Below are 27,847 nucleotides of genomic sequence, written 5' to 3' on the forward strand. Positions count from 1 at the left end.
TAGTGATTGCACCTTTAATTTTCTGAGGGGAGATTATTCAGGAGCCTCAACATGTGCAAATCTTTACGTGCACATTTGCGTCTGTTTTAACCTATGTGAATCTTTCCTGTGTGTCCGTTAACTCGGTTATTGCACAAGGCAGCATGTTTTGAAATCTATGGCATTTTGTTTCCTTTTGCCGAAGTGTCTCAGTGGCTGAATCTCTGTGAGCCCTGAGGGCTAAGGACTAAAGACTCTCAGACTTGATTGATCTCAGGTGCTAGGTGAGCGTATGAGGCCACATGGGCTCAGATGAGTGTTTGGAATTGGGACAGCACTTCATGAGATCACATGTTACTGCGATGTTTACTAACAAAGATGTTGCAACATTTGCATCATGCATGTGTGCTTGTGCTGTTTACCTTTAAATCACTGGATTTTCCTATGGTCTCTGATGAATGTCAACACTTTGAGCTATGGGTAATTTCCTTAGGTGAAGTCTGCACCAATGCAGACTTGCAGAGAGGGCATGGTAAGTGTGCTCAAACACTCATGCCCGTTGACATTAGATATTGGGACAGCCCTAAGCCCTTACGAATTTTGCGAGAATGCACACCTGAGTCTGGACATCGGGATTGGGCCAATGATGCTCACTCTGGAACTCTCTTGCTGAATTTCTTTTTGAAGAGTGTCGTCTGCACAGGTGCTAATCACTTCAATGATGTCTCCGTGGTGTATTTCTTTACCTTTTTATTTTGCCCTCTAGATCAGAGGACATGCCCTACCAAAGCTGTGCAAAGGTGCAATCCTTGGCCTTTTACTTGCTTTACAACATACTTGAGATTAATGTAGTGATGGACAAGCACATGTCTGAGTCTTATGATGTTTATCTTTACTCTGACTAACGGAACATTTTAGGTGTCCAGCTAAAGTTGTCAAGAGTAAATCATAAGATTTCGTATTTCTAATCCCCTGTTCTTCCTTTCCTTGGGTGTGTGATGGCTGTCAGCAGTTCATCCAGTTCACAAGTCCTGTGGTTGGCAAGTATGTACCCATCCACCCCACCCCACCCCAGGGACCTTGTTCATTTCAGTGTAAAGTGATGAATTTTAGATTGACAAGCATATGTCTGACTTCAGTGATGCCAGCCTTTCCTCTGACACTCCTGCGTCATGGTAAAGAAGTGCATATCATGGGTACCCTGCATGGTTCACACTGGTTTATTTTTCAGGTCATGGGCATTGCAGAGGCTCACATAAGGATGTACTTCATGGTAAGCTGGTTTGTATGCCTGGTTTATCTGCCTAATCACGTATGCTTTATGAGATTTAAATGGCTTCATCCCATCATTTTCAACCATGTAGTATGATTGTCTAGTCTGATCAGATGTGGTACTTGAGATTTTTGGATGTATGGTTATCCGAAGCCTGCATCTGAGTTAATCATCTAGCACCCATGATTTTGGGAAATGCACCCTAGGATGACCTCTATCATGGCCTGCTAGGCTAGTCACCAAGGCACTGATCAGTCAAATGGACCTTTCACTGCTGAGAAATCCCTTAATGTGGTCCAGTTTGTCATTCTAGGATTAAGATTTAATCTAAACAAAGCCATCTGAACTCATTTGTGAGCATGTGTTTACTACATTTCTGTAGTGTTCAAGTTTCGGTGATGAATATACTTAGCCACTTTGAACCATGTGAAAACTGCAATCTATGCTGAGAAACTAGTCCAAATGGAATTTCTACAACCGCCTCTGTATTCTCATTACTTTACCTTCTGTGCCCTGCAGCGTGTCTTCTGCCATCAAGTCGTGTGAAGACCACATCATGAGGCTTTGCAGGCATGGTTAGTTAAAACCCACAGTACAAGTGCTTGATGTTAACGTATTGTATAGTTGCAATCAACCCTTGGTTTTGGCAAGATGAGTTAAACATGGTAAGTTTTATATATTGCTTTCAATAAGTCTTGTTCAGCTAATTAACTGATTCTTGCAAACTTTGTGGATTTTGTAGTTTTTTTCTTCAGCGACCCAGTTCTGCATGGATGGAAGCAGTCCTTGGAATAAGGTAATGAGTCTCAATCCCCAAGTTTGGTCTCCGCCAAAAGAGGTGTTTTTAGGAAAGTATTTACATTAATATGTGAACACCCCTTTAGCCAGAGTAATACTGCAAGTTACAGTAGGATTTAATTTGGAATCTGATGCTTGCAGTTAGTCAATGCCCTGATGCAGGAATAACACATGGTACAGTTACTTAATTTGACACTCGGACTAATGTCTATCCATCTTTAATCTGTTTTGCAGAATGCTTCCTTGGGCCTCCTCGCCATTGTCCTCATGGTGAGTTTGTCCATCTGTAGGCCTTTAGTTGCCTAAATATGAGCTAGTGGTCATTATGATCGAGGTCATCAAGCTTGCACATGTCTTACACCCAGTTGACTCCAGAACCTGAAACGGTGAACCCACTGGAGTTGCCTGGATCACAAGGGATGAAATGAATGTATACACTGAAGGACTATCCTTGGCTTGGTGCTGTTGCCTGCCACCTGTTCCACTCCAGAACACTGAAGCTCCTGCTGCTGAATCAAGATGGCTTGGTTCTTCACCTGGTTAATCCATGTATTTTGTTTTGCTGCACTGTAGTCTTGTCTGTAAAATAAAATGTGACTCATGTGAAGTTGTGTCTGGGATATACCTGTTGTGTGATCAGACGGTGGTTGTGCCTTTCAGTTTCAGAAGCAGAGCTTGTCAAATGACAAACAACGTGGTTGGCAGTCTCAAGTAGGGTAAAAGTAAGTCAGTGAGTTAAGAGTGCAAGTGTGAGGTTGCATGTTGTCGAAAATGCTTCTGTTTTTTTGATTCTGAATGAATCACCATTACTTTATTGCTAGGTTTAGGTTATGTCCTTGGCCAACCTAAGCATTCAATCAAAATAGCCACTTTTTTTTTTTTGCAAAAACTAGACCACCTATATTAGTCATTTTAGGCAAGTCCCTCCACTTGGGTAACACACTTTGAGCAGAACTGTGCGTGCTCAAGTCTTCACAACACCAACCTCGCTCTAGTGGCAAGATTGCAACACGTGATTGGTGCAATGCATTCACAACACACGTGATTGGTACAATGCATTCACAACACACGTGATTGGCACAATGTATTCACATGCCGACAGTTGGCCACCTTCCCGTCCTATTAAAGTTCAGCTCATGATCTCCAAATTCTCAGTTTTCCTTCTATCTATTCTCAGTCTTATATCTCCTTATTTCTCTTTAGGGACCCTTGAGCTGATTTATTTTGAGACATTTTTTTTTTCTCTTTTTGGGTGATTACAGTGGGGCCATCCTTTACCAGTGTTTCATTCATTGATCAGGACGACACACATTTTTAAGGTATTTTTTTGGCCTTTATCCAGATGGGATAGTGAAGAGACTGACAGGAAGTGAGTGGTTGAGAGAGATGGGGTGGGATCGGGAAATGACCCGGTCGAACCCGGGTCCCCAGTGAGCACTTGGACCCAAATGTGGTACGCGCGCTGTAGCCAGTTGCATGTTTATATGTTTAAGACAACTGGCACATTCTCAACTGCAATCCTTTGGAGAGATTGTTTGAAACAAAGGCCATAGAGCACTTTTTTTTTTTTTTTTTTTCATTTTGGCACATTGTCATGCAAGCAGCAAAAACAAATCATAGCAAAGCTATGATGCATACAGGAGAGTATAGAAGAGATGCCTTTTTATTATTAAAGGTACACTATGCAGATTTACGTATTTCTGGCAATTGTAGATCTCCCTCTAGCGTCATGATATATTTTATTCTGCTGTTATAAATAGCAAATTTCTTGACTTATAAGATACCGATACCCCCATATACAATGAAAATCTTTTGTTGTGGAGGTGAAAGCTTTTGCCTGTTGTTAATCCATCTCCAAAGAGCAATCTCACAAGATTTGTCAGGCCACCGTTCTTGAAGTTGCATGGCTGGTTTTCTCAGTAGTCACTCGCTACGTCTATGCTGTATACCTATGCTAGGTGAACAATTCGCCTATTACAGGTTTGTTTACCAAATTGGCTTCAGACAGGTGAAAATCTTGCATACCTTAAAGGTGACCTATATCCAAGGAAAGATGACAGAGAAACTAGATGCACCACATACAGTAGAGATACAAAATATGACTGCCCCTGCACATTCTCTCCACAGAAATAAATCACGTCTGTCAATTTGTCTCCTCCTACTCTTGCAAGTAATGTGTGTGTATGTGTGTATATGTGTGTTAGTTTGTTCACTGTGTGTGTGTGTGTGTGTGTGCGTGTGTGCAGGAAGTTCAGAATTTCAACATCAACTCTACGTGTACTCTTGCTCAAGGACAATTTGATAGGGTCAGGAAGAGTCGGGCTCGAACCATGTGCCTGTGTGGTGTACTCGTGCAAGTCCTGGTGTGTGTGTGTGTGTGTGTGTGTGTGTGAGAGAGGGACAGTCCTGCCTTTTTCTCTGACCAGAAACTGAATCTCAATTTCTCAGCATTCCCTAATGACAACCCTCCACTCAACACCACCATCCACAGGCTGATGAGTGCACAGTCACTAGATGTAACCTACACATGTACAAGTTAATTTATTGCATGGCCCCCTATGGACGGAATTCAATGTAACTTGGCATGTGCGCTAAAAGGCGCGCATGCCAAGGTCATGGTGATCATACTCATTTGTATTTGTATGCAAACTTGGTGCAGTTCAGAACATTAATTTAATGATTTTGCATTTGCAACCCCACAAATTAGTGGTTACATTACAAAAAATAAGTGTTATTTATCTAATATGAAGATCAAAGAATCTATTTGCCATTGTTTTTATAGTATAAGGAGATGTACTCTCTCAAAAGATCATTTTGACTTAATTGACCCCCTTTGTGGTCCACAGCACTGGAAGCTTTCCATCCTATTGAATTCTGTGAGTGTGTGAAATGAATTGACTGAAACGTCAAGACTATGTCTGTTCAACATATCTGATATAAATTCAAATTCAAATTCAAAGGGTGCTTTATTAGCATGACTGTTTGTTACAGCGTTGCCAAAGCTACAGTAATCAATATCACAAAGAAAAGAAAATATAAGTGCATTATGCAATGCATACACATATGAGTGCAAAATAAACATATCTGATAGGCCTATGTCTTTATTTTTCAGCTGAGATTAATTACGTTTTGATGTCAGCATCAACATCAGAAAAGGCCTAAAGCCAGAAGCATATGAATCAATACTGAGATTAGCCACGGGATGGCAGCAAACACCACTGACCAATAGCTGCAACTTTCCACCTATCTCACCCGTCAGGCTTCAGCCACGGAGGCCTTCAACACTGCTATCCGGGAGACTTATGCGTAATCAAAGTAAAACCCTCGCCGATTGGCTTTAGCCTCGGCGCGGCCATCTTGTGTGTCCTCATATTGTACCCTTATAATAACCTGTATCTGACACTTGCTTGGTTGGGTCCTAGCATTTAATGCCAGCAAGTGAGATTTAACCATTTTTTGTAAACAGTTTTTGCCGTCAAAGAAAATGTGACTTAATATCCGTCGTAATGAATCGGACCGAATGGAGTCTGAGCCGTCCAATCAGAAAGCAAATAACTGATATGCAAATTGTATTTTATCATCACGTCAGCAGCGGTGGAACCGCTGAGGTCGCCAGCAGTGGTACAACTACGTGAAACTTCGTTCTCATAAAATTCTCTGAAATTGTCGATTTGTGTCGGAGCGTTTGACTTCACTCTGGTAAGTAGATCTTATATATCCATAAGTCTGAATGAAATAAATGTTAAGCTTTTCTCAGCATTGTGTTGAAACTCGTGTAGCTGTCATTCGGATGGAAGGACTGTGACGCTCAGCTGGCTCGTTCAGGGAATCCCTCTCCGTAAACTCAGAACTGAAAGATAAATTAATTACTAACCGAAGTGAGAGTCCCACAATAACCCACTCTTTCGGTGAATTGTTAGATATTAAGTAGTGGTATCCGCGAAGTGAATTTCATGAGTAACGTTATGGTTCTGAACTAACAGCGACTGTGACTGTCAAGGCGTTAACGATGGCTGAGCTCGTTGAGTAGGAATGGAACCTAGCATCGCTTCTCTGTGAAGGTGTTGAGGAAAGAGTAGCACGGTTATTCAGTTGTACATTGTTTTTATTGCTACTACAAAGATGGAAACGTGGCATTTGGGAACCAGCTTGGTCTGTAACGTGTCTCTGACCAGAGGACTACCTGCTCCAGTTTAACTCTCTAACGTCACGACTCCACTCACTGACTGACTGGAGCGAGGAAAGCCAGTTGCTGAGAGATACCAGTAGGTCTATGGGGAAACACGTGTGCGATTCCCCAGCAGGCGTTCGGTAATATAACTCCCCGAACGCAGTTTACCTTTTAAAGCAAACTGAAATTAGTTGTTTTATCCCACAAAAGGTTTGCTACTTGATCAGCGCACGCTAGGTCAGTTCACATCTTGAATCTACCCCAAGATGACCGATATTTCAGATGCGAATGGCAAGGCATTGTAGACCTGGTGGTGGGAGTCGCATCAGATGGCTCAGGATGCTGTGGAGGTTAGTGGTCATTTTGGACATGTCGACACTGATACGAACTGTAGTATTTGCTTCGACCTGTTGTACAGTGTGAGAAATTAATGTAAAATGTCAAATATTTAGCGCTTATGTCGAAATGAGTTAGGTTCAGTGTCATGAAAGCAAAGTGTTTTTTGAAATTATTCATTAGAACTTTGTCTGAAAGAACCAGTCATGGCCGAATGCCGACAACAACGTGGCTCAAGGTTGCATTTGAGCTGGTTTGTTAACTTAATGTAATTATTTAAGAGACGTTTAATGAATCGTACCCTAGTTAATGACAGCTGGATATAAAAATGGGACCATATTAGTTAGGGGAAGGCTTGGGTTGATGCATCAGGTCCCCTTATCGAGGGCAAAGGAGGCCGTGTTGACCCATCGGTGCAAGCTGGTTAACCATGTTAGCAAAATTAGCGAGTTTCAGTAGTCTTTTAGAAAGTAGTTTTGCGACAACATTTGTTGATTCATGGGCACAACTGTGTCGCTCTGATATTTATTCATGCAGTTTTTCGAGATAAGCCACCCGAACACTTAAAATGTCGACGCCTTATTTATTTGTGCGGGCCAGTAGGGTTAGCAAGTGTGGATTGGAGATACGCCACGGAGAAGCACAGCAGACATACGATAAACAAAGACGCGGCTTGCAAGTGAGGGAGGAAGTCATTAAAACGCAAAGAACCAAACATACGCGTTTGGAATTTTTAACGCGGAAACTTGCAGCGAGGAGCGTTAACCTGTTGCTCTGTAACTGTAAAAGTTGTTGTTTATTCATACCCAGTGGTGTGCTTTATTTTTCAAGTGACAAAACGACAAATCGTCTGGCTGCTACCTGTATTGTGATGGTTCTTGTCGGGCAACTTGGTTAACTACTCGTCTGCTAGGTGATTAGCAAGTTAGGGAACTCTGCTTTTTAATTGTAGGCTACCAGTCAGCCAATATGTGCTGACTTTAATGCAGTATTGGTTTAAATGTATTTAGGTAGAAACGCATAGGCTGCATTATTTGAGTTTTTACTGTTTTATTTATCGTAGTGAAATGTTTGACCCCTTTAATCATCCCCATGCACCCTTTTCTTTCTTCTTTTTTTGTAAAAAATATTTGTGACAGGCTACATTTGTTTGACCATTTTCGCAACAGCAACAACAAAAACACATTGCATGCAATATATAAGGGGCCTTAAATACCTATTGGCTGACATATTTTCGCCTAATTTCCATTTGTAAATTAGGGATTCATCCCAGACGCCAGCCAACCTGCTGCAAAGCAAGCACACAGCTCACAGCTCTATCCCTTTTTGAGTCACCACTTTAGCCCTCCTCCTGTTCACTTTCAACTCAGTTTTGTGGTGGATGTTATACACTAGGACTTACATTGTGGTAACACACATGTGTAATGGCCAAGGAGTTTCACATTTTGAGGCCAGGGGCACATCAACTGAAACAGCAGGAAGTCGGTATTTCAACTATGCTGCGTGTTGTCATGCCCACATGGGATCTGCTAGCTCTGAGGAGGTATTCCAGAAGTTAGTTTTGAGTGAGGGGGAGGCCCCAGATATTGGGGATTTGCAAAGAACACCTTGTGCTCTGAAACAACCCCTGGTCAAGTGCGAAGGACATCAGTTCTAACCATTTAAAAGAAACCAAAGAGCAAATTCAGTGAGGTTGTTTGGTTCGTGTGTGTCTGTGTGTGTGTTTTTGTGGGTGTCTGTGTGCGTGCAGTGCAGTGCAAGCAGGAGTGTGTGTGTGTGTGTGTAGGTGTGTGGGTGTGGGGGGGATTATACTTTGCCTCTCACCAGTAACTGTGGAGGACTGCCAAGTGGCTGGGATGGGAATTCTCTTATCACAACCTGCCTTCATCTGCGGGCCAGTGTTGCTAAAGAATGCCTTTGGCTGCCGGGACCACAAGTTCAATGACAGGAACAGATCCCAGGCCAAGACCCTGGAATCAAAAGCGTCCCCTTTGTCCAGATGTGACAGAAAAGTTTACGCAGTGTTGCTGAGGAGATGCCGTCAGAATCCTGTGGAGCTTGATATTTGGCTTAACTTTATGCTAGCGGTAGTAGTGGTTACTTGTACAGTTGAAATAGTCTTGATTGTGATGATTGAGGTATCTGTTGGACTAATGCCTTTGTTAGAGATAATATTGTATTGATAGAGTTTTTTTTATTTGTAGACACAGCAAACTTCTGTGTAATTTTATCCCCTGTAGAGTAATGATAATCAGTAGCCTACCTGTCATTTGTGAACAACTGATGACAACCAAGCCAATCCATTTGACTCTTGTTTTGGAGAACCTCATCTGATTCTTTGGAGTAAGCACATCACGCACATGAGTTAGGGAGACCCATAGACTTAAATCAGGGGAAGTTGCCATTTAATAATGGTTGTTAATACTCTAGTCTGCCTGTGTGTGTGTGTCTGTGTGTGAACGACTCGTGTCTGTTTGAAAGTGGTGAGTCAGCAGGTCGTGACTGGCCTCAGTTTTCTGTCATCCTCTGTTGTTGGGTTTGTGGTCTGAACAGACAGTCTTCCTGACTAGTGGTGTTGCATCAGCTGCCCGAGTCTTCACACACAGACACCGGGTGGCAGACACAAAGATGACATGGCTAGGTTGGAGTGTGTGTGAGAGAGAGAAAGAGAGACCGAGAGAGAGAGAGAGTGTGTGTGGGTGTGTGTGTGGGTGTGTGTGAGAGAGAGAGAGAGAGAGAGAGAGAGGGAGGGAGATGAGTGCTTTGAAGTGAATGTGACACACCTGTTTTTGGATCTGGCTGGCACAGAACATCCTTCAGCTGTTGAACTCTTGAGCTGAGGTCCCAGTTTACACAGGTTGGCCACTGATGAAGCTGTCGTATACAACAAAAGAAGGACTTGGCCAAAGTCATCCCTTTGCAGCTCTCGAGTTAAAATTCATAGCAAGTGTGTTTAGGTGCTTGATCAGGGAATTAACTGAACACAGTTTCACCTACAACTCTGAAGACAGAAACAAACATTTGTTCCGCAAGATGTAGACTATGTAAATAGTCACAAACCGTTGTCAACACTGCACATACAAAAAATGATTGTGATTCAAGGATGTCTGTTTTATGTTGATAGATAAGTCTGTATCCCTGGACTATGTTGGAACTATAGGCTAGTCAATGATATAGAACTCAGCAGTATCGTACTCCTTTTTGGTTTAGACCAAATATTTTTGTTGCATACAACATACATGAAATATTCCAAAAATACTCCCAATGACTTAGATTATTGATACCTTAATGATGACTTTGTTCATAACATGAAGAATTCATTCATTTTTTTTATATTCATGTAAAAATTTGATAAAGCAAGTTGTGATTGTATTCCTTGGAACTCACACACTCACTCACTCTCCTTCTCTGTAGGACTCTTCTGTGATGGGCATTCAGCGGTTCAGCAGCCTGTGAGATCTTCTCTTAGCGCCACATAGAAACTAGGAGTCCAGCCTTAGTGTCTGGACTGGTGGGACAAACGGTGGTCCCGCGCCATGACCGATCCCATCATGGACTTCTTCGACGATCCCAACCTCTTCGGGGGCGGCTTGGAAGGGCTAACGGACGATGGGTTTAATGCAGGGCCCTCTCTGGTGGACGACCTCAACCTCGGCCCCGAGTTTGAGCCTCTACAGGTGGACCCGCTGGGAGCGGGGAAGCACATGGGTATGATGCCGACGCCCGGCCCCGCCGCTTCCTCCCAGCAGGGCCTGGCCTACGCACCACAGATGGGGCATTTTGACTCCATGAAGACCCAGGGCTCTATGGCTCAGCCCTACTCCGGTGCTGAGGGCAACGGTGGTGGCTTCATGGCTCAGCAGCAGCCCCAGTTTCAAGGTACGCCCATGGGCCAGCCGCCTCAGGCCAACGGACTCTTCCCGAACAGCAGCCCCATGTGGGGAAACCACGACCAAAATAGAAACTCGTACCACCCACTGTCCCAGCAGCAGCAGCAGCAGCAGCAGCAGCAGCAGCAACAACAACAACAACAGCACCAACGTCAACACCAACATCCATGTCAGCAAACGCCGCAGCAACAGCATGGACATCATCAGCTCATGAACCAGCACCAGCCTCCTCACCAGCAGATGAACCCCCAGGCCATGCACCAGCGCGGCAAGCCCTTCCAGGAGCACCACAACTTCGCCTCCTACTACCAGGGCACCATGGCACAGAACCAGCAGCAGCAGCAGCCGCCACCACCGCAGCAGCAGCAGCAGCAGCAGAGCCGCCACGGCGCCCTCAACGCCGGCGGCAGCCCCTTCCACTGCGGCGTGGTCCCCAGCGCCTCGCCCCAGTCCAAGCCGTACATGGACGCCTCCAACCCCATGGGCTCGGCCCCGCCGGCACAGCAGCAGCCGCCGCAGCGTCAGCAGGGCGCCTACCCGGTGCCCCAGCAGGTGCAGTCCTACCCGGGCCTGGGGTCGGAGGATCCCGGCCTGGCCTACTCCATGCAGTCGTCGCCCATGCCTCACGGCCTGTCTTCCTGCTCGGTCAGCACGTCGGCGGTGGCCGGCTATCCCCCCTCGCAGTACTCCTTCCCCCGACAGCCGGTGGGGATGAGCGTGACAAGCCAGCCTCTGTCCTCGGCAGCGGTTTCCATGACGACGACCTCCTCTGCTCGCGGAGCGTCGGCGCATCCTGTGCCCGACCTCCTGAGCGGTGGCAGCTGTCCGTTCTCGTCGGCGCCTGGGTTGAGTCAGCCACAGCCTCACCCACAGCAGCAGCAACAACAACAACAACAACAACAACAACAACAACAACAACAACAGCATCCCCATCATCATCAACAGCAACAGCAGCAACAACAAAGGCTTCAGGCGGCAGCTAGCCAGTCCGGGGAGCAGTGTCCCTTCTCCCGTTCCATGCAGCACGCCAAACCTGCATACAGCACATCCGACATGTTCCCCGACACTGCCAACTCCTTCTCTGCCACCGCGGAGAGCCAGTTCCCCCCTTCACAGCAACGGAGCTGCCAGATGAGCATGCCTCCACCCACTGCCACCAGCTCCGGCTCCGGCTCCAGCACCGGTGGCAGTGGCGGCAGCACCAACGGGGGGTACCAGGCCATGGAGAAGCACCTGCTGCCTGAGCCTCAGGGTGGGGGCTTTGAGGGGCTCGAGGCCCCCGACCTCCTGGATGAGGACGACTTCCTGCCTCAGTTGGAGGTCGCCCTGAGCCAGCACGAGGACTCCAATTGCTCCTGGGCTAACGGAAGCCAGGGTGAGGGAGACGCCGAAGAGGAGGAGGAAGAAGAGGAGTCGCTCTCCGTTCACTATGAGATTCAGGTAGGCCACGGGTCCTCTGATAAGTGTCTCATCATTTGGGTTAGCGTTTTCATTTTGCTTTTTATTTATTTAGTATTTTTATTTTATTTTATTAATGAGATTTTTTGGAGGAATTGGATGTTGCTTAAAACTGAGGTAAATAAATGATTCAATATGGCTCTACATCTCCTCAGCAATGGAGCCAGTGTGGTGTAAAGCTGCTCTTTTCTGGTTTAAGGTCTAAAAATATATTGCGATGGCGGATTTAGCTACAACTTGTGTGTGTTGCAAGCTGCCTTCGTATGCCTCGAGCCTCCGTGTGCATTCATTCATCTAGTTTGAGAGTTGAAGAGCTGAGCTCCTGTGAAAATCCACAAGCTGCGCTGGTGTCCGTGGACTGTTTACTCTGTGTATCAGAGCTGGAAAGACTCATTTTTTTGGCCGCCGTGCCGTGGTCGTGGTCGTGCCCCTGGACTTGTCCTTTATCTGCTGCAATAATTTACTCAACATGGTGGTCGCTGACTAGTTGGCGCGCGTGGCTTCGCTGCTCTCTCTCTCTCTCTCTCTCTCTCTCTCTCTCTCTCTCTCTCTCTCTCTCTCTCTCTCTCTCTCTCTCTCTCTCTCTCTCTCTCTCTCTCTCTCTCTCTCTCTCTGGCTCGGCTCAGCTCGGCGGCGCTGCAGTTGCTGTGTCAGAGGTCTCTCGCTCTCCCACCCCCGCGGAGCAGCGGAAACTCGGCCGTGACGTCGGGCCGCCGAGCGCTCCGGGCGCGCGCTCCTCCGTGGGGCTAGTGTAGCCGGCAGACAGGGGTGTAATGTTTAACCATTTCCCCCGAGCAAGGCGGAGGAGGGAGGGGGGGAGCACACTGCGCGGAGGAGCTAACGAGCGTTACCACGGGGCCTGTGGAGCAGGGAAGGAGGTGTAGAAAGACAGGAGGGAGGAGAGGAGAGGAGAGGAGTGGGGGTAGGCTCCATTAAATGATAATGATTCAGCCTTTCCTGGCCCTGCTCAGGCCTGCAGGTACTGCCTGATTAGGAGTGGCAGCAGTGTCTGCAGGACTTAAAGCGTAAGCGTACTTAAGGCTATAACAAGATGTGGGTCAGGCCAGGGAGGAGAGACTGAGCTCCTTGTGACTGACTCGGCTGCACTATGGGGGTGGCTGCTGTCCTGTGTGTGTGTGTGTATTTGTGTCCCTGTACGTGTGTGTGAGAGTGTCCTTGTTTGTGTGGCTGCTATGTGTATTTGTGTTCCTGTGTGTTCTTCTGTGTGTGTGTGTGTGTGTGTGTGTGTGTAGGACGGGATAAAGATAGTGACAGAGGCTAAGTGAGAGGAGGAGACGTTATAATAAGGGCCAGTAGGGGTCTGCTCTGAAGTGGACTCGGGCCTGTTGCCTTCTCCACCACGGCAACCCTGGTGGCAAGCCTCCCACTCAGCGCCCCAGCCTACAGCGCTAAATCAAGCAGAAGCATGCACTGCCAATCACACACACACATACACACACACACGCACGCACCACACATCTACACACACACACACACACCCACACACAGACTACACAGACACACACATTTGAGCATGTAGCACACACTGCAGTGCTGGCGTTGACACTGATAATCAGCAGCCCTCAGACGAGCTGCTCGGGGGCCAGCCAGCCAGCCAGCCAGCCCCTGCTCTAACGCCACCGGGCCTCGGGAGCGGAGCTCAGAGTGATTTGTGTGTGTTTGTCCTCTGAATCCGGCTGCCGCTTCCCACCGCCGTCTCTGCTCCACAGTGAGGAACAAAGTAGAATGGCAGATGAGGTAAACACACTCGGCGCGCGTCCGTTATGTGTTGCTCCCTCGTCCCGTATATATCCACCTGTTCCTTTTCATTCGAGGCAGGCGGGCGGGCGGGGTGGGGGGTCTTTTTGGTCCTTTTCCACAGACCCTTAGTTAAAATGAAAATGTGGCACCAGTGGCTGGCTGTAAGCTGTCAGCCCCCCCGCCCAAACCCCCCCCAACACCCCCATCCCCCCTCCCCCCCCCCCCCTCGTCTGTGTCAGCACCCAGAGCACAGGAGCAGCAGCAGTGGCAGCGGCATAGCTGCTGAAGGGCAGACTGCGCCATTCATGTGCACTGGGCTGTGGAAAGCCAGCAGATGCGCTGTGTGCCAATCACGGCGGCTGGCAGAGGCTTTGTGTCCTCCACTGCTCTCTCTCTCTCTCTTTCTCTCTCTCTCTCTCTCTCTCTCTCTTTGCAGCTAATGGAGGATTTACCGTCGCCAACAAAAGGGGGCTGGAATCTTGTCCCCCAACCCCCCCCCCCCTCCCTTCGCCCCCGACGATAAAGATTCCGCACAGAGCCGTTTTCCAACGGCATCGATTTCTAGCGTGGGCCTTTCCTTTTGTGGAATGTCCCGTTTAGTCTGGCGTGGAGGAAACAGATTTTTCCAAAAGAGAGTTGATGTGCACCTGTTAGAATGGGGATTAGATGGTCATTTATGTGTTTATTATCACAGGCAGAAGGGATCAACAGGTTTGTGAATGACATGGACCGTGACATTGAAAATTACGTTGTGGCACGTTAGTTGTTGCATGTAAAGCGCATATACGTGCTTTAAAAGTACCTGATGTTTTGTTCTTGCACAGGAAGTGAAACTTCAAGTAGCCTAAACCTGGCACCAACATGCCCTGCCGTGACATGGTGGCGTGTTGGTATTCGAATCAACATGTCTGCCCAAAATGGCCTTTTGACATCAATTAGGCAATTAGCATTCACTGTCAGGGTTGCAGTCAATTAGGATGCGCAGACAGGATTCTGCGAAGCAAATTCCTGAGGTTTGATACTGAATGGTTAATTTAGGGATGCGCTGATTGACTGGTGGTACTTAATTTCAGGTGATAACCTAATCATCATAAGCTTAATTGTCATGTTCTGGTTGGTCACGCTTTAATCTTTCTCATTAGCCTAGTCTTCTGTTGTTTTTTGTCCAGTCAGAGTGATTGCACACTGGCACCCCCATATTGTGAGCTCCTAGCATTTGGCCGTGGCACACTGATGATGTATGCGGTGCTGCTTATGTGGTGTTTCAGGGAGCAAGAATAAGGCCTAAAGATGTGTGATTTCGATACACATGCAAAAAGAAAAGAAAAAAAGTTCATTATGCTTTTCTATTAGTCCTTGGATAATCTTTTTCTGGTTTCTAGGCAGGGTGTCTGGGCTAATGAAGAAGTGTACAAATATTGAAGCCTAAATTATAAATATCAGGTTCAGCACTTTCAGTGGAAGAGAAAGTAAGTAAGTAAGTCTTATTTATATAGCACAACAAAAATAATCAATTACTACTATAAAATCCATGTATGAAATTAGTTCATTGGTTACATTGGCAACAGCTGAAATGTCTGTGGGCAAAGATGACTGTCACGAACTGCGCACAGCATGGTGTCATCGACAGACCAACCTAATAGCCTTTCTGGCTGTCAGAAATCAGTAGCTCTGATTTTTTAGGTTAGGTTAGTATTTTTTTTTTAAACAGTGTCTTTAAATGTTTCAGCTGGCTGATGGATTTGATGATTAGACATGAGTCACAACTGATAACGACATCAAGCTGAAGCTATGTGTTAACTGATTGGCTGGCTGTTGACACTAAATTCAGAACTATGAAAATATAGGCCATCTGTCCTTACATGATGGTTAATATTTAGTTTTGAATCCAGCTTTGAATAATAGTTTTTGTTTTTAATGCATCTGATATTTGTCTTACTGTGCTTATTTAAGCAGACAAGTCTGCCAGCTGTAGCAATAATATAATAGTTTTATAACAATAGTAATAGATTGATATGCTTTACATATTTAACACTTTAATATAGTGCCTAACTATTCATGGGTTTCATCAGATTCCTTTCTGCAGGTGTATAAAATCAAGCACCAGATTATGAATGCAGACTGCATGGTGCTTGATTAATACACTTGTGGAAAGGGACCTGATGAAACCCATGAATAGGCCAACTTAAAATGGAGTATATTTGTGGTAAGTAAAGTGGGACCTATAAGCCAAAGTCCTGGTACATTTATATTGGCATTCATATTAAAATTGGTTCCTGTGATATCGGTTCAGATATCGACATTATTGATATTATGAATGGAAATGAAATCAATAACCTAGCTTGTAGACTTCCTTTCTGTAGTCGATCATAACCTTCTCCGTTGCTAAAGAGGAATTTATACGGAATATCTAATAATTGCCTAAACAAGTATCAGTGATGCTCTTATGAAGAAGGCGCATATGATGTGTAGTTCTGATTTTAGAATGTCCCACCAACACCTGAAGGCATCACTGCTGCCCTGTGATAGCAGTGCTGATAGTGCATAGCACACTGGAGGATACCTGCCTTACACCGCGTTCACACTGTCCACGTCCGTCGACGGATCTCGGAATGCCTGTCTGCCGTATGTATATTTGCATACACGCTATCTGATTGGCTGACTGGTCCGTCGCTGCCTGAAAAGTTGAACATTTCTCAACTTTTTTGAGGGAGGCAGCGGAGCAAAGTCAATGAGATCCGTTGACGGACGTGGACAGTGTGAACGCTAGTACGCTACGTTACTCTCATTTACGCTTCCTGTGGTGATGGTGGAAGGGTCACTCCAACTACCGCTACGCACCAGTTCTTGAGATGTAGACATCAGTCAGTGTACAAACACACACTTGGCTAGAGACTTGACTGACTGCTAGGTGTAGATTCTCTAGGGAAGATGTTCAGTTGTGTGATCTGATTGGCGGATATGATTGTGTGTGTGATCTGATTAGCGGAATGAACAACGGTGAAATAAGTGTAGTAGATATGCCAACAGGGGTGGGTACAAACTGTCAGTGTGTTGCCGCCAGTGCTCTTTCTCCCAAGCCTCTCAGAGATGGGATTATTTGACTAATGTGAGCTCCAGTAGTTGAGGGGGAGATTTATCTAGCACTTAGATACTCAACAGTTGAGTTAGAAACACACACTCAGTTATTTTTTTTTTGACTGGAAATGTCATGAAATTCTCTCTTTATTATCGAAAATAAAACTGTCCCTGTGGCTCAATATCTCTGTGGTAAAAAGGGGTCATTTAGCAGCTCTGTGATTAGTTTGTGTTCAGCCTCCTCGGAGGAGCCGGGCGAGAGAGAGCGGGAGAGAGGGACAGAGGGAGAGAGGGAGAGACTCTCGGTGGATTTACTGCCACCAGTGGCTCATACCTCAGCGCTAATAAGTATCATTTCAGCGCTGACTGACAGCTCTGGCACAAGCTACTCATTATGGAGTTATAGTACATTTGGGCGTGATATTGGAAAATCCATCAGTGGGGGGGGGGGGGGGGGGGGGGGGCTCACCCTCGGAACAGTGCAGTGTCATTATCCCGTCCACTGACATGCACGCGCTCACACGTCCACACTGAGCCACTCTGGCCATTCACAGAACGCGTGTGTGTGTGTTTGTGTGTGTGTGTGTGCGTGTTCAGGCCCAGTGGAATGGGTTTTTTTGTGTAATCTGGTGTCGCAATGGCATACTGGTGTGAGCCCACGAGCTCAGGCCAGGCCGGTGGCACACATCATGAGGTTGTGCTTGGCCGTGACATAGGCAGAGGAAAGAGAGAGCCTGCCCCCCCCACCACAAACACACACACACACACACACACACACACACACACACACACACACACACACACACACACACACACACACACACACTCTCCCTCTCTCTCCCTCTCCCTCTCTCTCGCTCTCTCTCCCTCTCTCTCTCACTCACACACACACACTTTCAGCCCCTGCCTCCCTCCATCCACCATCAGCACAACCCCCCCCAGAGCAACAGTGGGGCTTTGTTTCTGGCAGTGTGGCCGCTGGATGTTCAGCAACATGGAGGCTACAGAGCACCACCACCCCCAGCAAACACTTACGCTCTCTGTCTTTCTGCCTTTCTCTTTTTTTTCCCTGTCTCTCTCATTCCCATTCAGACAAATAAATGCATATACACACACACGCGCGCGCACACACACACAAACACACACACGCATGCACTACTCTGAACACATACTCTTTCAGTGTCTCTTGCATTTTAAACACACAGAAAACACAGAAAAACACACATGCTTTTATACACAGGCGCACAAGCATGTATGCTCATACTCAACCTTGTTTTCTCTCCCTCACCCTCGCTTACACATGCGCGCACACACACACACACACACACACACACACACACACACACACACACACACACACACACACACACACACACACACACACACACACACACACACACACACACACACACACACACACACACACACACACACACACCCTCTCTGGATGCCCACAGCTCTGAACCCCCCACAGAGCTTGTGATGAATGGGCTGCTCTCCTCTCTCCCTCTCTATCCCTCGCTCCCTCCTCCCACCTCTCTTCTCCTCCCCCAGGCTGCTGAGCACTCGCTCTCCTCTCCATGTTTCCCACTCAGCCTTCTAAAAGACACTCCGGGGAGAAAGCACACACACACACGCACACACACACGCGCACACACACACACACACACACACACACACACACGCGCGCGCACACACACACGCACGCACACACACACACACACACACACACACACTCACCCCTTCCCTTCCCCTCCCCTCCCACCTCGCCAGTGTAAAAGCTTCCTGTGCAGTCACCACAGCACACGCCAGGAGGAGGCGGAGGAGGAGGAGGAGGAGGAGGAGGAGGGGGAGGTGGAGGAGGAGGAGGAGGAGGAGGAGGTGGTGGTGTTGGAGAAGGCAGTGATGGTGATGGTGGAGGTGGAGGAAGCCATCTCCCACACTGATCCAGAGCCAGTGCTCTGCTCCTGCCCCCACACCACCAGTCATCAGTGAGCTGAACTGACCACGGCAGGCACAGCACCCACTCCTGGCCCACCAGCGGCTGGGGCTCATTTCTCCTCTATTGGACCATTTCTAAAAGAGGTGCAGAGGCTTAAAAAAAGGGGGGTTTGGTTGTGAGGTGGTTTATTTCTGTATTGTCTCTCTGCATTGTTCCTCAGTGAGATTAGCCCTCAGTAGTAGAGGTGTCTTGTGGCAGGTGCATGCTGATGACGCTTGTGACTTTTTTTTCTTTTTTTCTTTCCCATGCGCTGGGAATATGTTACTCTGCTCAGTAATTTCTTTCCCTTGGTAGTAATATGAGATTTCACAAGTGTGGCTGCAGTGGTTGGCTCTCTCTGTCTTTCTGTGTGTGTGTGTGTGTATGTGTGTGTGTGTGTGTGTGTGTGTGTGAGAGAGAGGGAGAGAGAGAGAGAGAGAGAGATGCAGGTGCCTCCTTTCTGCTTCAGTGGCTCAGATCTACTTTTTGCTCCCTCCCCCGCTCACATCTGTGAAGCGGAGAGAGAGAGAGAGAGCGCGAGTGTGTATGAGCGAGCGAGAGAGTGCTCTGTGTGTTTGTGTGTATGCGGTGAGTGTCTGTGTGCGTACCGTAGTGTCTCTCTGTGTGTGTGTGTGTGTGTGTGTGTGTGTGACGGGCCCCTGCTGAATCGCTGGCTTTGTTGTTTCCTGACCTTCCCTCTGCGAGGTTTATATAACTCCCTCAGCCAGGCGGAGCCTCAAGCGGCCCTGACACATGACACCCTGTCACTCAAACACCAGCCCCCACCCTCAACCCTAATCCCCCCCCCCACACCCCCCAACATGCACACAATCACACACACACACACACACACACACACACACACACACACTCCCACAGCCGCCCCCACACACCCCTGCCTGTGGGAACCCTTTTCACTATGAGCGAAAGTGTGTGTGTGTGTGTGTGTGTGTGTGTGTGTGTGTGTTTGTGTGCGTTGTGCGTATGTGTGTCAAGTGCAAGTGTGAGCCACGACAGAGAGGCAGCGACCAACCAGCCAACCGGCTCTGTCGATCTCGATCTCTGCCTCAGGCAGATGGCTCCTGCGCCTGCCCTGCGTGCCTTGCCCTGCATGCCTGTGTTTGTCTGTCTGCCTTCCTGCCTAGCCGTCTGTCTGTCTGTCTGCCTGCCTGCCTGCCTGCCTGCCTGCCTGCCTGCCTGCCTGCCTGCCTGCCTGCCTGCCTGCCTGCCTGCCTGCCTGCCTGCCTGCCTGCCTGCCTGCCTGCCTGCCTGCCTGCCTGTCTGACTGCCTGTCTGCCTGTCTGACTGTCTCTCTGTCTGTGCCTGTGCCTGTCTACAGGGCAAGGCAGAGTAGGGCGGTGGGTGGGACTTAGCAAGGAGGGTCAAAGGTGAACAGGAAGTGCTGTGTTTTTTTTCTTTTTTTCTTTTTTTTTTCTCTTGTGAAGCAGGCGGTACTTGTTAAGTGTGTGTGTGTGTGTGTGAGGTAGAGCGGAAGGGGCGGGAGCAGGCCCAGCGGGAGAGGGGAGGGATTAGGTTCTACTTGGATTTGGACTGCGAGGAGCATGTGGGAATGCCGCCAGGCCCAACTGCACAGTAGGTCGGAATCAAAAGCCTTTTCTCTTTTTTTCCCCCCCTTTTCCTCTTCCACCCCTCCTCTCTTCTCTTCCCTCTCTCCACTATCTGGGTTTTCACGTGGGGATGAACTTTTTTTGGTTGAGGTTGGTCCGACCGAAAGGGATCGGTCTATCTGTGTGTGTCGGGAAGAGTGCGCGAGTGTGTGTATGGGTTAGCCAGCCGGTTAAGCACTAATGGAGGCGGGTGGGTGGAGGGGGGGGTGAGGGACCATGTGTAACTGGAATGGCAGGCTTTTTCAGTGTTGCCTCAGTGTGACCTCTCCTAGCTCCACACACACACACACGCGCACACACACACACACACACACACACACACACATACACATGCACACACACTTCCCAGTGTCCAGTGCACTGGTCCTCTCGTGTCTTTATTTATGGGGTGAGGGGAAAATTACAGGCAGGGGAAGGAAGTTTCCGTGACTCACTCAACATGTCGTAAGATTGCTTCGTTGTTGTGTTTAGTAGTCGCGTGTATGTATATGCTGGCGTGCCTGAGGATTGTGAACGTGTTCCATTGTCGTGAGTGTCGTAAATGTTTAGTTTTCAAGGATATCTATTTCTCTCTTTTTTCCCCCCCCTTTGTGTGTGTGGAGATGACCGTTGGCCGCTGTCCCTCGCTGTATGACCCCCCCCCCCCACCTCCCTACCTGGCTGTTGGGGACTGGCCGAGTGAGTTTCTCAGGTGACGCTGCGGGAGTCGTGGAGCTTGCCCGTTTCCATGGCTCCCCCAGTGTGACAACTGTGGTGGTGGCGGCGGCGGTGGTGGTGGTGGCCTGGGGTTTATTTACAGAAAGAAAACGTCCCATTTCACAACCTTTCCCCCCTCCCACCCACCCACACACACAGACACACAGACACAGACACACACACACACACACACACACACACACAGGAATGGAGCAAGGAGAGAGGGACAGGGCTTGCTCGCTCGGCTGCACTGTGCGGTGGGGATAAAGTTCACCCTCTGCCGCGCAACACCAGCCATAATTAAAACCCTCCACGAATCAAGTAAATGCTGCTCTGAGAACTTTCCGTTCTCCCCAGCCCAGCCGCGTTAATGTTTTACCCTCTCTCTTTCTCCTTTTTTATGCAAGCACAAAATGGAGGCTTGCCTTCTTAGGCCTGGCTACTTTTTGAGCATTTTATGGAAACACGCATAGGCCCTGCTAATTCAATCAGGTTGGAAGTTGGAGTCATATGATTTTTAATTTCTCCCCCCTCTCTCTCTCGCTCTCTCTCTCTCTCTCTCTCATACACACGCACACAGACACACACACACTCACTCACTCACTCACTCGCTCACACATACAGTGTCTCCATTATGTTATGGTGATCTGGGAGGCTTGGGCCGAGCCGAGTGTGTGTATGAGTGTGTGTGTGTGTGTGTGTGTGAGTGTGAGTGGCGGACTGACTCTTATAGTGTTGCATTGAGCAGAGAAGGCGCAGTCCCAGTCCCAGTCTCTGCCCCCCCCAATCCCCCCCCCCCCCCCCACCCCGTCTTTATGTGTTTAGTGGAGCTGCCGAGCCGCTTGCTGTCTCCCCTGCAGCTGACTGCGGTCCAGGCCTCCTCTGTTTACCCTGTCATTAGCATCTCACACACGGCTCTGTGTGGAGGGCCATTGTAAGGATTGCTGGGGGAAGTGTGTGTGTGTGTGTGTGTGTGTGTGTGTGTGTGTGTGTGTGTGTGTGTGTGTGTGTGTGTTTCTTTTATACGCCTCTGTGCGTGTGTTTGTGTGTGTGTGTTTCTTTTGTGTGTGCATAGTAGTGTGTGTGGTTTTTTTGTGTGTGTGTGTGTGTGTGTGTGTGTGTGTGTTTGCATGCATGTGATTTTGCACCCCACACTTCTCCTCTGGTGTGAAGCTGTAAAGGTCACCTATGGGTCAGCCACTCTGTCTGGTCAGTGGTCAGTAGTTCAGTAGGTGGGGGCAGAAGCCTGGAAGAGGGGAGTGTCTGACTCATATTCATGTCATGGATGTGTGTGTGTGTGTGTGTGTGTGTGTGTGTGAGAGAGAAGAGACATAAGACCCACCAGCAGCTTTGGCTCTGTCCATTAGTAGGTTAGTGGAAGTAAGACCCCAGGTCTCGATATGAAGCAATTTAAGTCTGCAAGGGGGATGTCACATCTGCACACACACACACACACACACACACACACACACACACACACACACACACACACACACACACACACACACACACACACACACACGCTACACGCATGTCATGCATTTCCTATTGCACTTGAGCTGAATCAGTGTCCTGCACGCACGCTCCTCCTCTGTGCTCAGCGTTGCACCAGGCATCACACTTTCACCACACTGTGGTTTGACTTCAAAGTGCTCCACTCTCCCCACCCCCCCTCTCCACTCAGACCCACGATCTGAAACTATGAGTGTGTACGTGCAAGATAGTGCTCTCGTGTTGTGTGTGTGCGAGTGTGTAGGTGCAGATAGCGCCTGTTGTTGTAGAGGCGCCGTGAGCTGGATTTGCCACCTATTTGGTGATGGAGGTGTTGATAATACATCCGCTCCTTTCCAATTCTGTTGTGAGACTGAATTTCCATTCAGAATTGCCTCGCAGGGATGTGCGTGCGTGCGTGTATGTGTGCGTGTGTGCGCATGCCTGCCCGCATGATTTTCTGCGTGTGGGTGTGGGTGTGGGTGTGCGTGTGTGTGTGCGTTGGTGTGGGGGCGGGGGATGGGGATACAGACAGAGCGAGAGGGTGGTAGATGAATCGTCACTATCTGTGATGCCTCAGTACCCTGAAGAGCCATCCTACCTGTCTCTTGTCTCTGAGAGAGAGGAAGTGAAAATTAGAGCAGAAAAAAACTGACATGCTCTCTCTCTCTCTCTCTCTCTCTTTCTCTCTCTTTCTCTCTCTCTTCCTCTGTCTCTCTTGCTCTCCCTCTCTCTCATTATCTCCCTCTCTCTTTTTCCCTGACTTTACCTGACTCCACCCCTCTGGGCTCCAATGAGTTTTGCATTTTGTTGTGTGTGTGTGTGTCTGGTCTGCAAGTGTGTGTGTGTGTGTTCCTGTTTCTATTTGTGTGTCTGTTTCTGTCTAGTTTGCTCTTATGCTGCTGCTGTCTGCCCGATGCATCTCATCTCTCTCTCTCTCTCTCTATGTCTCTCTCTTTCTCTCTCTCTCTCTCTCTCTCTCTCTCTCTCTCTCTCTGTCTCTCTCCCCTTCCTCCATCTCCCTTCCTCTGTCTGTCTCTCGCTCTCTTTCCTTCTCTCCCCTCTTCCTCTCTCTGACCTAAATAATGAACGAATGGTAAAGGTCTAGAAGTAAGCTCCCTGCTGTGCCCCCCCCCACCCCCCCCCACCCCATCACCCCATCACCCTCGCTCAGACGCCCCCTGATCTGATGTGGGCTTCAGCTCTGACCTCAGCCGCACAGTAGCCAACACAGACAACCCCCCTCTCTCTTCCTGTCTCTCTCCCTCTCTTTCTCTCTCTCTCTCTCTCTCTCTCTCTCTCTCTCTTCTCATCCTCTCTTTCTCCTCCTCCCTTCCTCCATGCTTCTGCCTTGTGCTCGATTGTGGTTACTCTATCTCTCTCTCTGTCTGGCTCTGTTTGTCTGCGTCCTACTCTATCTCTTTTCTCTAGTTTCTCTCTCTCTCTTTCTCTCTCTCTCTCTCCGTTGCCTTAGTCATGCTTTCACACAGCCTTTCCCTTATTTTTTCCCCCTCATGTCTTCTCTGATATAGAAAAAACACATTTCTCAAATGGACACCCCAATTCATTGCCATGCCTAAAGCTGTTTTTTTTTTGTTTTTTTGTAAATATTGATTTATTTGATTGTTAGCATTTGGCTGAGTGTTAACATGTGCTGACTAGAATGTTGAATGGCTTCCTCAGAAGTCAGAAGTCATTGGTTGGACTAGTGGAGCAGGTACTGTAGGTCAAGCTTTGAACCCAGAAGTGCAGTGCGACGGTTCCTGGTGTTTCCGTGCTTCGGTGTAATGATGTGTCTGTTGTTGTTCCTCAGGTAGGGTGTGATCAGAGCCCCAGGCTAGCCATTTATCAGATGGCTGGTTAAGAGAAATGATTTGTGTGTGTGTGTGTATGTCTATGTGTCTGTCTGTCTGTGCTTTTTTTGTGTATGTCTGTCTGTCTGTGTGTGTGTGTGGTGTGTGTGTGTGTGTGTTGTGTGTTGTGTGTATGTCTGGTTGTGTGTGTTGTGTGTGTGTGTGTGTTTGTGTGGGCAGGCGTGAGAGTGAAAGAGTGGTTCTACAGGCTGCTCATCTCTTTCCATCTGTGGTAAGCCTACATGTCGTCTCTACCTCACTGCATGGCTGGCTGGCTGGCTGGCTCGGCGTCTTTTCCAACCCATCCATCTCTTTATCTCCCGTTTCTCTCCCTCCGTCTCCATTTCCGTTTCTCCTCCAGCTACGCTGCCATGCGTGCTGCAGTGCCATCTGGAAACCTGGCACTGCGCCCCTCCGACTGGAGTCTCTCACTCTCTCTCTCCCAGATGATGCTCCCTCAGGCCAGGGCCGCGCTTTTGAGTGTCCCCAGCGTGTCCGCCATCGCCCGCCGGCCCCGGGGTGACGGAGCGATGTAAATTCAGTGGGTGTAGCGTGCGGACATTTGTTTACCATCCAGTTTTTTTTTTGGCGACCGCGCGGCCACAATACCACAAGGGCACGAACAACAGCAAATGGACGGACTCCAAATAGAAAGTATAATAGCTGTCCTCAGCGGTCTCTGTGTGCTCTCTATACTACTAGCAAACATACTCAAGGCCTTAAGACTCCACCTACCGTACACGCAGCCTCCTGTGGTGCAGCTACCTCAAGTAGCTTGGTTCAGTCGTGGCGCTAACACCTATCCTGACCTGGAGGGTGAACCTGAACCTAAGCCTCCACCACCCACACGCTCTTACACAACGTCACTAAACATATCTGAACCAGGGCGGCCCGGTGCTCCTTAAGGCTGCTTCCGGTCACTCCCCACTCCTCCCCACTCAGGCACACAGGCAGGTGCAGGGAGTGGAGCGGGCGGCGGCAGCAGCAGCCCTCCCGGTCCTCTTGCTCCTCTCGCTCCTCTCGCTCCTCTCGCTCCTTCTCTCACACTCTCCTCCCGTCTTGTCACATCCTCAAGCTCATGGTGGCAGAGAGGCTCCATGTTCACCGCAGACACCCCTCCCCCACCCACCCCACCCTCCCACTCTCTCTCTATCCCTTTCTCTCTCTATCTCTCCTCTTCTCCTTCTCTCTTCCACGCCTGTGTGCACGGGTGGCAGTGGTGGCCAGCGAGGGGAAAATGCCCAGCCAATTTGTCTGGGTTAGCCATGCTGCACGCTCTCACTGGGCCCACCAGCGCTCTCTGAGATGGGGAGGAAAAGGCCACCGAGCGCTAGTGCTGCTGCCATTAATTAAATAAAGGCTGGCAATTAGCCACTCACCCAGCGCTCGGGAGCTAAAACACTCCCGTTAGAGGGGGGAAAAGTAGCTTAAGTGGAAGACCTCTTTTCCTCCTGCACCTCCCCATCTCTCTCTCTCTCTCTCTCTCTCTCTTCTCTCGCTCTCTCTCTTTCTCTCTCTCTCTCTCTCTCTATCACACTCTCTCTTGCTCTCTCTTACTCCCTTTACTTACTTACTTATTGGTGCGGTGTTTGGGGAATGCTGGAGAATGTCCCAGTGCTGCTACTCTTCTGTTAGTGATAATCAAACCGCGTTCATTAATAGCACGTTGCAGTGGCGCGCAGAATTAGCGTAGCAGTCTGTGAGCTGTGTGGCCCTGGATGGAAATCTTTATAGCTAAGGCCTATAAATATCCCCCGGCTTGGAGGCCCACATAGAGGCCCGTTTTGGAAGTGTGCTAGGTCTCTTAAGTGAGGGAGTTATGAAGAGATCGAGTCCTTCCTAGTGTGAGATTTCTCCTACGTTTGTGTAAACATCTCCGTATTGAGTAAATCAATGACTGAAATGATTTTCTTTCAGTGTGAAAATGTCCAAATAGGCTATAACCCATGCTTCAATATACATAGCTTATACTGTATGTACAGGTATATAGACAGGTTGCATGGTAATATGTGGACCAGTATAACTGACCACATCATAAGAACCTCTCCTAAGGCTAATTCCCCTTAGCTTCCTGTTCAACAACAATTCTGCTGCTCTACTAGAATGTTTTTTTTTTTTTTTAATAGCCAGGATGCAGCTGTCTCTGTCAGGTCATGTGAATTGTGAACACACTAACACTGCTGTTCACTGATAAAAACTATCTGTAATTTTTGTAAAGCTCTTCTATTTCTCCATACTGGAGTCATGAATTATACCGACCAGCTCTTTTCTTGCTTGGATTTTTCAGTTTATAATCCCAAATAAAATGAAAAAGATTTGCATAAAAACTTGTCATCCCTATTCCCAAATGAATTGATCTACAATCATAAATGCTCAGATGGTGCTCATTATAAATAACTGATGTCAGGGCTGGGTATTGGCAGAGATGCCATAATGTGATCAGAATCCAATTCAAAAGTGAACACCTTGATTCTGATTTGATATTGATAGGGATGAGGTTGAACTTGAATCCTATGTAGAAGTGCCCCCCCCCCACACACACACACCCCATGTTCAAATGGAGTAGTGTAATATTCATGTAACTTTGTGTACACTCCTAACTGACATTTTATGAAAATACTACATTTCTAAAATTGTTTCAGTTAATCCTACAGGATTCCTATAATATTTTCTATTAGTCCCATTGCTCCCATATATTTCTTCAAGTTCCACATAGTGTTACTGTTACCCATCGGGTGTGAGGAGATGTAATTTGTTTTTACTGACACACTTTTCTGGCACTATAACTTAGGCTGTTTGACAACATGAAGGATGGATAAGGGCATTATCATTTTCGTGTGGGAGTTGACAGATAAGCACTAATTAGACCCAAAAGAAATTAAAATTTACCAGAGGCTTGAAAACCATTTTCCATTTTCAGCAGGTGAGAAGGCATATGGGCTTTCTGCCTACCTAACAACTCAGCTGCCTAACAACTTCTCAAAAAAGCATCTTCACACCAAAAACCCTTTTAATATTTGGTCTGCGCAGTCCTCTTTCAGTTTTTGGGAACAGCATTGACTTAACGTGAATGGTTTAAGTGGTTTAATTTCAAAAACCAACTGCAAAAAAAAAAAAATATGATCCATGAATCTATAGTTTTTGTTTTCGCCCCTAGTTTCACTCTTTCTCCTGCAAATTAGCGCTATGATCATCTTCCCCTGCCGATATATTAAGTAAATGGAATCCTGCACTCAGGAAGTCCTCAGGAATTCTCACACCATAGAAGTCAAGTCAGCAGTCACCTCAAGTCCATCTCTTTTCTTTATCATTGCTTTACACTCCAACAACACTATGATCGGCACCTTGCATTCCCAGGTGTCACGAGAGGAAAGTCATTTATGTTCAAGGACAAACCTCAGAAAATAAAGTCTTAAAGAAGTGTATGAATTACATGGCCACAGTGGCTGACATT

At 47.8% G+C, this 27,847-nt stretch overlaps 1 protein-coding gene and 1 long non-coding RNA gene across 11 annotated transcripts in view; both read left to right on the forward strand.

Moving 5' to 3' along the window:
• The first annotated feature begins 214 nt into the window (after positions 1-214).
• On the forward strand, positions 215-2,657 carry LOC134095148 (uncharacterized). 2 transcript variants are annotated; one of them, XR_009940547.1, is made up of 7 exons: positions 215-263; positions 746-779; positions 992-1,023; positions 1,211-1,252; positions 1,772-1,827; positions 1,995-2,048; positions 2,285-2,657. It is a non-coding gene; the product is annotated as an uncharacterized LOC134095148 (long non-coding RNA). The 2 variants fall into 2 exon arrangements; XR_009940546.1 differs by lacking the exon at positions 746-779.
• Positions 2,658-5,474: 2,817 nt separating this feature from the next.
• Positions 5,475-27,847, forward strand: part of chd9 (chromodomain helicase DNA binding protein 9) — a 96,013-nt gene continuing 73,640 nt past the window's right edge. For 8 of the 9 annotated variants that reach the window (XM_062548996.1, XM_062548998.1, XM_062549000.1 and 5 more), the window contains exons 1-2: positions 5,475-5,749; positions 9,972-11,887. In XM_062548996.1, the coding sequence (XP_062404980.1) occupies positions 10,094-11,887 (1,794 nt within the window). In that variant the 5' untranslated portion in view covers positions 5,475-5,749; positions 9,972-10,093. Of the gene's footprint in view, positions 5,750-6,431; positions 6,572-9,971; positions 11,888-27,847 lie in introns of all 9 variants that reach the window. The other variant, XM_062548997.1, reaches the window with a different exon arrangement.

Source organism: Sardina pilchardus, chromosome 11, assembly GCF_963854185.1.
Source record: "Sardina pilchardus chromosome 11, fSarPil1.1, whole genome shotgun sequence".
Taxonomy (NCBI): domain Eukaryota; kingdom Metazoa; phylum Chordata; class Actinopteri; order Clupeiformes; family Clupeidae; genus Sardina; species Sardina pilchardus.